This window comes from the organism of the source record quoted next, unplaced genomic scaffold (genome assembly GCF_019419815.1).
Source record: "Pyrus x bretschneideri cultivar Hongxiangsu unplaced genomic scaffold, Pyrus_bretschneideri_v1 Contig59, whole genome shotgun sequence".
Lineage (NCBI taxonomy): Eukaryota > Viridiplantae > Streptophyta > Magnoliopsida > Rosales > Rosaceae > Pyrus > Pyrus x bretschneideri.
In genome coordinates this window covers 849,884-861,258 of record NW_025999797.1, presented here as the reverse complement: position 1 = coordinate 861,258, position 11,375 = coordinate 849,884, and the positions used below count along the sequence as shown (strand labels likewise).

The 11,375-nt window shown below is 34.8% G+C and overlaps 1 protein-coding gene across 2 annotated transcripts; it reads right to left on the bottom strand.

Moving 5' to 3' along the window:
• Window positions 1-2,419: 2,419 nt before the first annotated feature.
• Window positions 2,420-4,908, bottom strand: LOC103964497 (protein transport protein Sec24-like At4g32640). Of its 2 annotated transcripts, XM_009377434.2 has the most exons (6): window positions 4,721-4,908; window positions 3,922-4,070; window positions 3,667-3,846; window positions 3,236-3,324; window positions 3,113-3,144; window positions 2,420-2,960 (listed from the first exon to the last, which is right to left on the bottom strand). In XM_009377434.2, exons 2-6 carry the CDS (start codon window positions 3,952-3,954, stop codon window positions 2,851-2,853), a joined length of 444 nt encoding a protein of 147 aa, XP_009375709.2. In that variant the 5' UTR covers window positions 3,955-4,070; window positions 4,721-4,908; the 3' UTR covers window positions 2,420-2,850. The 2 variants fall into 2 exon arrangements, with proteins under 2 accessions (XP_009375709.2, XP_048427344.1); XM_048571387.1 differs by lacking the exon at window positions 4,721-4,908 and having other exon boundaries at window positions 3,667-3,802.
• Window positions 4,909-11,375: the final 6,467 nt, after the last annotated feature.

Sequence of the window (11,375 nt, the reverse complement as noted above, 5' to 3'; positions counted from 1 at the left end):
GTTGTCCAGGGTTACGCTATCAAATAATTCGAATTTTCTGTTAATTTTCCAGTTCAACTGCCTTTCTTCTTTTTAATGCTTGTTTAATTTGAACAAAGGTTATTCTGATTTGCTCGAATAGTCATAAAGTAACTAACCAATCTAATTATATAAAAAAATTCTCAACCAATTAAAATTTTGATAAATCCTAGAAAACACTGATAATGCTTTCACATATATTTAGGAAATGTAGTTGCCCATAAACTTGTTGAATTATAAGCTGTGAGCTAATTTTGAATTAGTTCTAATTAAGTCTTAGACCATCTCCAATGGTTGGGCCAAAAGATAAATTTTTTAGCCCGGAAAATTAAGCTTTTAGCCCAGAAACAGCTTTTCTGCTCCAACCGTTCTAGCCTAAAATTTTAGCCCGGGATTATTAAAGAATGAACTTAGGCTATTTTTTTTTGTTAAATTATTTTTTTTTTTAAATAAATATGTAGACTATAGTAAATTAATTTTATGAACATTTTAATCTAAAAAAATTTAAATTCCGATAAATATTGAGTGGAGTCCACTCCGATTTCTGGGCTAAATTTTCGGGGGAATTTGGCATTGGTTTAGCATTTAGCATTTAGCCTAAAATTTCCCCTTGGGTTGGAGTGAGTTTGGGGGGAAATTTTGAGGGGTAATTTGGCTTTTAGCCCACTATTGGAGTTGGTCTTATTAATTAAATGTGTATTCACTTGAGTAAATGTGCCAATTGTTAGGCTTATAGGTAAAGGTTGTGAATACCAAATGGACAATCCTAGAGTACAGGAAATGAAGGGCTTTGGTTGTTAACGGAATTTGAGGTGAAGAGTGCTTTGTGCTCATTCACTAACATTTTAGACCCAAAAACAAAAAACAAATATATATATATAGAAAAGGAAACATTCCTCTGCAATTAAGCAGAGAGAAAGGAAGCATTTACACGTTTTGTGCTTTCTCATTTTTTCTCTTCCTTCATCTTCTTCGATTCTCATTAAAATATATACAAAAGCAATTCATTACATTAACATAACTGGCGGCCAAATTTGCTTTACAATCTGTTGATTTTGTCCCTTGGGTGGAGGAGGAGCCACCATGGCGTGCTGATGTAGCAGAGGTTTAAGTATCAATGCATTCGTTTTTCATCAAAATAAAAGAAAAGGAAAGGAAAAAAAAAAAAAAAGCAACAGCAACATCAGCAAAAGGTTCCCATGCCCCGGAGGGCAAACCATTTTTCAAGCATATCTACGAGACTAGCTACTCTAACGTATTGAGAATCTGCTATTGTTTGTTGAAAGTTATAGTGGCCTGAATAAATGTATACTACTAGTCCATGATCAACGAAGTTATGAAAAAGAAGTATAAAGCTAATCAAATATCATCCAAAATTTAATTAGCAAAGTAATCTCACCTAATCTTATCAAATCTTTAAGTTGATGATGATCCTATTTCTAGCTACTTTCTTATTCTAGAATATGATGATCAATACATTATTCAATTTTCTTTTGCATCAGTACTCCAATCAAATATCTATGCTAATATGAATTTGTTACATTTTCCCCCCATTAATGGGTTCGAATTAAATCAGCCTTTTGTTGAAAGTTAAGGGCATAGACCACCTCATTCAAATGGTCACACTAGGGAACCAAAGCAGTTTTAAGCTGCAGTATTCTCTGCGGATCAGGTAATTTTACGTGCTATCTAAGGCGAGCACGGTGTTCTCGTTGAGTTCATGCCCAGTTTCTCTAGGATATAACAGTTCAGCACGATATCAATCCACCAACCTTCAAGTTGAGGAATATCATGATCGAGACAAAGCCTAGCTAGTACCCAAGAACTTGACTATTCCATTGATTAACGCAAACCTTGTCTTCGAGCCGAAGAATCCAAGGCCAAGAGATGTTCCTTCCTTGGTTGTAATCCAAGTCAAAGTCTAGATAGCTCAACACACACCACGTCAAACTATGACCTTGGTCGTAATATTTTGACACGCCAGGTAGGACATCATGTAATCAGTCAAGGTGATCAATGAAGAAGATGATTTTGACTGGGAAAAAAAACTTCAACTAGGGAAACTTTGACACTAAATGAGACACGCATAGGGTCAAACACTATCGAATACAGGAAGTCGAACGTTTTTTCGAGTAGTGGCTTATAGATGACGTAGCCACACTCCTTCCCAAACTTTTCTTCTTTGACTAGACCAGGTGGCAAATCCAGGATTCTAATCTTGGAGGGTCCAGTGTAAGACATCCAAGTTTTATTAGACGATTCATCTTGCACATCATTCTTTTTCTCAAAATTTTGCACATCCTTCTTAAAGAACCTTTTATTCCTCTATTTCTCTGTATTTATTTTACAAATACTAAATGCTAATTTTATTTTATAATTGGAGTTAACCGGTTCAATCACAAAAGCAGAAGCCAAAACATTTTGAATAACAAACCTGTTTATACATTTCTCTTTCTCCAACCATAATTTACAAGGTTTATCCCAAGTACCAACATTTCTTACATCCTTTTTGTTTTTCCCTTTCTGGTTCATCACAGTAAACCAAAACGGAAAGGGAGTTCACAGAAAAGAATCGGGTCGGGGCAACTTAAAAACAGTAATAAGCTTTGTACGTACTAGTGGTAGCGTCTACTAAGGGTGTCAACTGTAATTTTAACAAACCTATCTTAGCCAAACCCAGCTCGACTGCTCTTCACATATAAATAGCCTGCGGGATGATCGCAGAGCGCATATGGATGGAAAACGTCTTTTTTTTTTTTTTTTTCTGCTTTTCATTGAATTCCTGTGTGCTCTAGCAAAAACTTTTAGTTCAAACTGGAGAAGAACGAGCAGTTATGACGCCATTTTCATCTGTATTTGCCGATGGACATGTACCAGAAACTCAACATAGGAGGGGCCATTCGGACTCTGGTCTTTGACCATGCATGAGAAAAACAATGCTCCTGCAAGGAAAGATAACACAATACTTGATAAAAACCAATTGATAATCTTTCTTTAATTTAATGCCTCTATAGTGATAAAACTATGATAAATAGTTAAAATTAAGCAATAGTATCTTATAGTCCTTGGATCAGATATTCGGCCAGGTTCTCACCTGACGGATCTCCTTTCTTGCACAACTTTAAGCTGCACAAAAATAAGACAAATTTAGAAATCATTGCTGCAATTCATTTCTTCCTAACAAGTAAGGAATCACCAATGAAAAATAATATCATACCGAAGGTAGGAACATCTTTGGCGCCGTATTTCATTTACCACGCCATTCAGCTTCTTCGATAATGGATTGTCATACTGCTGCAGCACAAACTGGGCAAAAGAACTTACAAGTTAAACAATGATAACTTGCAAAGCGAGAAAGGATTCAAAAAAATGAATTCAACTCATGCACCCTCATTTATCAAAATCTTGACAATCATATAATACTATATAAAAATATGAAAACAAGAAAAATTGATAAATAATGAATCAAGCCTCGTTTAAAAAAAAAAGAAATTAAAATTAAGCACCCAGCCCCCTCATTCTAGTGAACTGAAACAGGTCCCAAGAAATCAAGTTCAAATACTCAATGCCTGAGGCTTGAGGCTAATTGTAGTTTACAATTACGTCAGGCAGAAGATGAGTAACCAAAGAGAAAAACGATAAGGCTACCTGAGTAGGAAGTCCATCAGCAGAGGTGATTCCAAACAGTTGCTGCAAAATTCCAGGATCCACCAAGTTTCCAATATATATTAAACAGTCCTCACCATTCTCTAGAAGATAAATTCCCTTGTCACTCACGTGTTCGCTAGAAAGTGGAATAACCGGAGGAATTAGAGATTCATCACCCTCCTGTCAATTAACAGATGACACCGGTAATATAAAATGCATATCTCAAAGAGTTGAACAAGAAGCTTAATGACTCACCTTTTTGGATTCGAGATCATGAATAGCCACCATTCTGGGGTACACCAGTGGAACTGCCAAAGGAACAGAAAGGGAAGACACATGATTGATCCAGAAGGACTGCTCATCTATTTTTCCATCACTTCGTAGCCCCGTACTTTTGATTAATGCTGAAAATGGAAAACAAGCACAATATATCAATATACATACAAACTCTTCTAAGAAGCTGAATGATAATTCTGTGCAATATGTTTCCGCAATGGAAGAGGCATGTTTTTCTTTAAAATTCTACCAAACAGAACAGAAATTGTTTCTGGGTGATAAGCAGTCCCTTTCTGTGTTTCAGCCAGAAAAATGTTATGGAGAAGTCTAGTGTTCCTGCTAAGGTTTGTCTTTCGGCTTGGATCATATCTCATGGTCATAGGAATGAGCTCTTGGAAGAAAGAAAGGTTCTGGCATCATTATGGGCTTCTATGTCTTCAGCCTTAGGGATTTTCATTTCTGGAAATTAATTAGAGACATTAGGACTGGGGTGCTGCCGTAGGGTGCTCTTTAGAGTTTTGACTTGCAACATTAGAGGTGTAATATGGTTTTGTTTCTGTTGAGAGTTGTATCAAATTGTTGTCGACCTCTTTTTCACTAAGTTTTTGTACTATGCTCTATGATTGTTTTTCATACAATTATGTTTTTCATGAAAACAGAAATAAAAACATTAGAACAGGAAACAGCACCAACCACACACACACACACACACACAAAAAAAGAAAAAAAAAAAAAAACCATAAACTAGTATGAATGTATAAAGTAGATAATAATATACCAAGGGTGTATAGAGGCAGGAGCTTCAGTGCCTCCGGAAGAATAAGCTGTCCAGAAGATGATACAGTAGCACAAAATTTACGATATGAAAGCAGACTACTGACGCACAGATTTGTCACTTGTTCCCGTACACACAAGAGAGCACTTGAAGCAATTTCGTTTGCCGCTATACACAATATTTAAGGACTTACAGTCAGAATTCGTCCAAAGGAAGTTAGACAGAATGTCACAACAAACTGCTATCCTACAACAATAGCACAGCCTTATCCCACTCTATCCTAAGAAGAAAAAATTGGCAAGATGCAGCAAGTGATTGAAAAGGAACACATAGAAAGAGAATATACATCACCATTTCAATCCATCAGAGGTGAATGATGAAAGATATTTTAAAAGACAGTGATTTCGAGGCTTTTTCAAGTCATTTCCCATCCATTTTTGGGCTTCCAAAAGGTACAAACTTGTTATTCTCTTCTCCAACTTCACTTCCATATAAATTTCATTGAAAATGGTTGAGAAATGAAGAAGATATGCGATTTTGAAATTTTTCCTAGAAACCGGCAAATCAGACGGTGATGGACGGCGTGACTCACCGAAGAAGATGAAGAATATTCCGTCAAAGTTGACGAAATATTCTAACGACGTCAGGTAACGCCATTAAGTTCTGTTAACTGTTTAACAGAATATTCTGTCAAGTCTGACGGAATATTCCGAGGACGTACAAGGTCAAGCAAGGCTAAGAGGCTACAATCTGACCACGTATTAGTGAGTGGGCATTTGTTATATCTATATATATATATATATAAACTTTATAGTTTCCACAAATGCTTTTGAATCGAATTATGCATATCATGCCATTATTGTTTTTAGATTGATATTACACCTATTATGCCATGATTAAATATGTTATAAGAAATGTTATATTGCTGTGAATTGCCAAAATAATCTTACGAGATGCACATGTACGTTAATTATGTTGACTAGAATTATTGAATGGTTATGGCATGTTTATATTTATGCATGCAGTATGCTCATCATTGCTGCACCCGGTGTTAGTGCTCGCCCGGGACCAAGGCTAGAATTGGTTGGGTGGCTCACGACTTTGCCGGGATTCTCCAGTTTGCTGGCGAGATTGGGGGCCTTTTCTTCCAGGATACAGCAACGGGTGAAGCAATGGCGATTACAGAAGCCTTGCTAGTTTGTGTTCACGAGAGAGGATCCTCACCAAATCCTCTTTGTGAGGATTTTGGGGATCCTCTAATCACATCTGTTTATCGTACATTGTGCAGTTAGTTTTTATCAGATATTGTTTATATTCAATTTTAAATAAAAAAATTTCTAATAATTTCTGACTGTACGATGTTAGATGAACGGATGTGACTGAAAGATTTGACGGTGTGTTCACATGGGTATTGAAAGAGTGAATAGTGGAGACGGATGCAAGGGTTGTATGCCAGATGATGAACAAGGTGGAGGATGCCGTTGTATGCATGGATAGTGTATTCCATGATATTTGGCGCCTTCTTTTGTCTTTGGAATCTGCTAAGGTAGCCTACAAACCTCGTGAAGGTAAGGCGGCACATGTAGTTGCATCTTTTTTTTTTTTTCAAAAAGGGTGGCACTCATAGTTGGGATTGTACATGTCCTAAGTTTTTATTTAATATTCTTGTGGAGAATGCAAACATTTCAATAAGATTATAGTAAATTCATCTTTTGACAAAAAATAAAATAAAATAAACTACTAGCTTATCTTGAAATGAATAAATGACACGTTTTAAATCACATGAATTACAAACACTTGAAATAAGTCGTGACTATTGCGTTGCCTCCAAAAAGCTTCCATACAACATGATTACAAACTAAATTTGTTTAGCAAACGAAGCACTCATTTGGTTTTTTATTTTGAGTAAATTAATTAATGTTTATAATTACATTGGTTAATCTTAGAATAACAAATTACATGGTACGACATCACCACAAAGCGTCTTGTGTCAATGAAACAAAAATATATATGTTGTAATTGGAATCAAGAAAGACAATCAAATTAAAGTGAATCGAGTGACAGATCATTTCTGCTTTTCAAATATGAAGTCTTAATCGATACTTTATACAAAGGTGCTATTGAGATATTGAGCTTATCGCATCTCGTATACATTCCGATGATTGGCCGAGCGAATAAGTCAACTTCAAAGTGGATTTGTATGCGAAGAGTGCGTTATGACCTGTGGCCGCTTAAGATGAGCTTGCAAATCTAAAATGTTGTGGAAAATGCATTTCAAACGTAGAACGAATAACCGTAACTACCATAACTACATATGTTTTTATTTTATTGGCACAAAATATCACATATACCAATGTTTTATAAGTCCTTCTCTAAAGCATCGAATGAAGTGTGCGATGACTATACCAAAGCAAAACAAAACTACCTTCATCAACAACACCAGACTCGTTTAGGAAATGTTTTTAAATGATTAAAACGTTATTAGAGATAAAAAATTTAAGTTTTAAAAGTACTTAAAGTTTTTGCAAGAATAAACACTTCAAATATTTTTTTCAAAATAAATTTACATTTTTACTAAAAATTAAATCCAAAAAAATTGTATCTAAAAAAACATTCAATCGTTTAAAAATGTATACGGTCATTTAAGCAAGCTATCATATTAAAAGGCAGCTGCAACCAATTGGTCCCACTCAAGTCATGGCCACAAAGCCACCGACCATATTTCCAATCTTGTGCCTCATTTTGTACCGTCAATATATCCCCATATCCCCACGTCAAGACCATTGGTATGTCTGTGCCATGACAAAACCCATTGGGCCCCCCTTATACGTGGATCCAATGGCTACAGAACGCCAATGTTGAAACTACGGCGCATATTTTACAACAATTAAGGGGAATATGAGGTGAGTGTGACACTGTCGCAAAGCTGTCGCGTGTTGCTTTGGTCTTTTGTGCTAGACGACGTCCTCACGGGTAGTACGGGTAGGCGCGACTGTCTACCATCACTATTTGGAAGTTTATACTCGCCCACGCGCACAAGAAGTCAGTGGTCTTAGAGAGTGGGGCACACGAATCGGGAAAGCTCGGGCAAGCTATTAAAAAAATAAGAAAAAAACAAATAAGATTTTAAAGCAAATATTCGTGGAAAATTGGATTCTTTTTAATTTTTCATGTGTTCGAGACGATGTGGTTTAGTCATGTATAGAAAAATACGTTATTAGTTAGCACTTGCCTTAAAAAAATAAAAAAAAAATCAAAGATAGATAACTAGTAAATAACAAATTGCCTTAAAAGCTAATGTAGTTGATTTGGAACTTCTAAGATCTTCATCATAAAAATTTCTATTTGGAATCACTTAAATTTTCATTTAAAGATCATCTTTACTAAAAATTATTCGAAATTAACGGCCGTTTAGTCATTCAAATGTATCAAAATGAATCAACGGTATAGGTACAAACTAGTATATTCATGATGAACCTTTGGTTTGTTTGTTACATTTGGATGATTAAACAATTTTCGATTCGAATGATTTTTTGTATAAATGATCTTTAAATGAAGATCAAAAGATTTAACAATTCTAATTTTAAAATTTTAGGAAGTTTTAACGAAACACTTCCGGTACTGTTCACTTTTAACGAAAAAGACATTTTTCCTCTGAAAAGTCACTCCTGGGTACTATTCACTTACAACATTTTTTTTGTCATTTTGATTAAAACTCAAAGTTTTCAAATTATTTTCATTAGTTTTTCTAAAATTTTAACGATGAAGATAAGTTATTTGCAAGGGGGAATTAGAGCATTCTCCAAGGAAGAATGCAAGCATTATCCTTCAAATTGTGAAGTAAAAATTTGATAAAAAAAGAAGATATATTTGAGAAAACACAAGACCTTTTTTAAACAATTATATCGAATTCTTCATCTACGAGATTCAAATTAAGTAACATTTTTCTTCACTTATAAGTAAAAAAACGAGAGTGTTTATCAAGGTTCTAAAAAATGCTAGGCGTTTGTCGAGCAGCGGGCTGGCACTTAGCGCCTAGGCGGCTAGGCGGGGTCTAGGTAGATTTAGGTAAATTTCTTGTATATCTTGTAAATAAGTGCATATTGACACTTACAAAAAATTGAACTTGTATGAAATCCATGGATAAGATAATAAAAGAATAATAAAATGCAAAAAGAGTATCCAACAAGTTCAAAATTTAAAAACACATTAAGCATATATGTCATAGAACCATAGTGAGGAGTATTGTAGGATGACACATGTACAATAAGTTCCCAATTTTAAACCACACAAAATGCAAAATAGGAGGAAAATAAGGAAATATAGTAATGTAGATAGGATTTTTTTTTTAATTTAAAAAAAAGAAACCTCCTAGCCTCTTAGCCGCCTAGAGCCGCCTAGGATTGCCTCGCCCGACTAGGGCTGCCTCACCCGCCTAGGCGCTGCCTAGAGCCCAACCGATCTTTCTAACCGATTTGCAAGAAAACGCCTCGGGTCACCACCGCCTAGCGCCTAGGCCGTTTTTTAGAACATTGGTTTATATGGTACTTACATATAACTCTCCTTTTTACCACATATCACGTGATTAATGCAATGAGATTAAACGCTTTGAATAATTGTCATATATAGTCGTTGAATGCAATTTCTTTTCACATAACAACAATTTAATGCTAGGTACACCTTGACACGTTATACACATGCAGAAGTGAAAATTTAGACACGTTATGCACATGCATTAGTGAAAATCTAAATCTAGACACGTTATACACATGCGTTAGTGAAAATATAAATATAGACACATTATACACATGCAATGGTGGAAATCTAAATCTAGACACGTAATGCTCATGCGGTATCGACTATAATTTAAAAACCTGAAATCTGATATACTAATACTACACACGTAACGCACATGCAATATTGTCAAAACTAAAACTAGATGCATCTTGTGTACTAAGATAATCAAAGTGCCATAGAATGGAGCAAGGCCATATAAATAAGTTACAATCAAGCAGGTTAGGGTAATTGCCATAAAGCCACCTACCATATTCCGAATATTGCGCCTCATTACCGTCAATATATCCCCACGTCAAGACCCCTGGTATTATTCGAAATTAACAACCGTTTAGTCATTCAAATGCATCAAAATGAATCAACGGTATGATACCAAATAGTATATTTATGATGAACCTTTGATTTGTTTGTTACATTTGGATGACTAAACGTTTTACGATTCGAATGATTTTTTTTGTATAAATAATCTTTAAATAAAGATTAAAAGATTTAACGATTCTAATTTTAAAATTTTAACGATGAAGATAGGTTATTTGCAAGGGGAAATTAGATCATTCTCCAATTAAGAATGCAAGCATTATCCTTTAAATTGTGAAGTAAAAATTTGATAAACAAAAAAGATATATTTGAGAAAACATGAGACTTTTTTTAAACTATTATATCGAATTCTTTGTCTACGAGATTCAAATTCAGTAACATTTTTCTTCACTTATAAGTAAAAAATGAGAGTGTTTATATATTACTTACATATAACTCTCATTTTTACCACGGATCATGTGATTAATACAATGAGATTAAATGCTTTGAATAATTGTTATATATAGTCGTTGAATGCAATTTCTTTTCACGTAACAACAATTTAATGCTAGGTACACCTTGACACGTTATACACATGCAGTAGTGAAAATCTAGACACGTTATGCACATGCATTTGTGAAAATCTAAATATAGACACGTTATACACATGCAGTGGGGGAAATCTAAATCTAGACACATAATACTTATGCAGTGTCAACTATAATGTAAAAACTTGAAATTCGATATCCAATATTGTGAAAACCAAAACTAGATGCATCTTTGTACTAAGATAATCAAAGTGCCATAGAATAGGGCAAGGCCATATAAATAAGTTAAAATCAAGTAAGTTAGGGTAACTGCCATTTTATTCATAAATTTTGAACCTATCTCTATAAGTCTACAAAATATCGAAGGTGTTATGCACAATTCACATGATTATCAAATAAAGTTCTCTCTACATGGCAAATATTATACGATTGTCAATTTAAATAAAATATACAAACTTATATAACCGTGAAACTAACCGTCTAACAACACAACATATATTATAACCAAATATTTAACATATAAGCGAAAATTACAATTCACACCCTATTCTTTACAATCTTTTCCTTATAATAACTAAAATTACCATTTTGTCAGGGTTATATAATAAGAGCAAAAGTACAAATTGCCGCACACGAGGACAAGGTGGAGTGCGTGCAGCCTCGAAGTCCTAAAAAGGCGAGCCAGCGGTGCGGTAAGGCTCGGACCACAACGCGCCAAGCTACTGCCTTTTCGCGCCCTCAAATTCTAGCTGGAAGATATTTCCCAGGACCACGTAAACCGTGTCAAGGCCGCAAACGTTTCACCAGCTAAATTAAAGACTTGGGGTTGGGGAGCACCAACAACCCCTGTTTTGAACTTTGAAGTTCACCACAACTACAGTTCCAACTTCCATTCAACTCATATATTGAGTTTCCATTAATACCCTCTTAGCGTATAGTTTACGACTCAATTGATGGTTATTTCAATTTTCGTTTTTATATTTTCTTTTTCATTTCTTTTAAAACAAATTAAAAATCCG

Excerpts from the sequence above, each read along its gene's own strand:
- LOC103964497 (XM_048571387.1), bottom strand. The coding sequence starts at position 4,028 with ATGAGCAGTCCTTCTGGATCAATCATGTGTCTTCCCTTTCTGTTCCTT. Across the intron at positions 3,325-3,666 it reads CTGATGGACTTCCTACTCAG|TTTGTGCTGCAGCAGTATGA; the intron begins GTAGCCTTATCG and ends TCTTTTGCCCAG. Across the intron at positions 3,145-3,235 it reads CAAAGATGTTCCTACCTTCG|CTTAAAGTTGTGCAAGAAAG; the intron begins GTATGATATTAT and ends ATTTTTGTGCAG.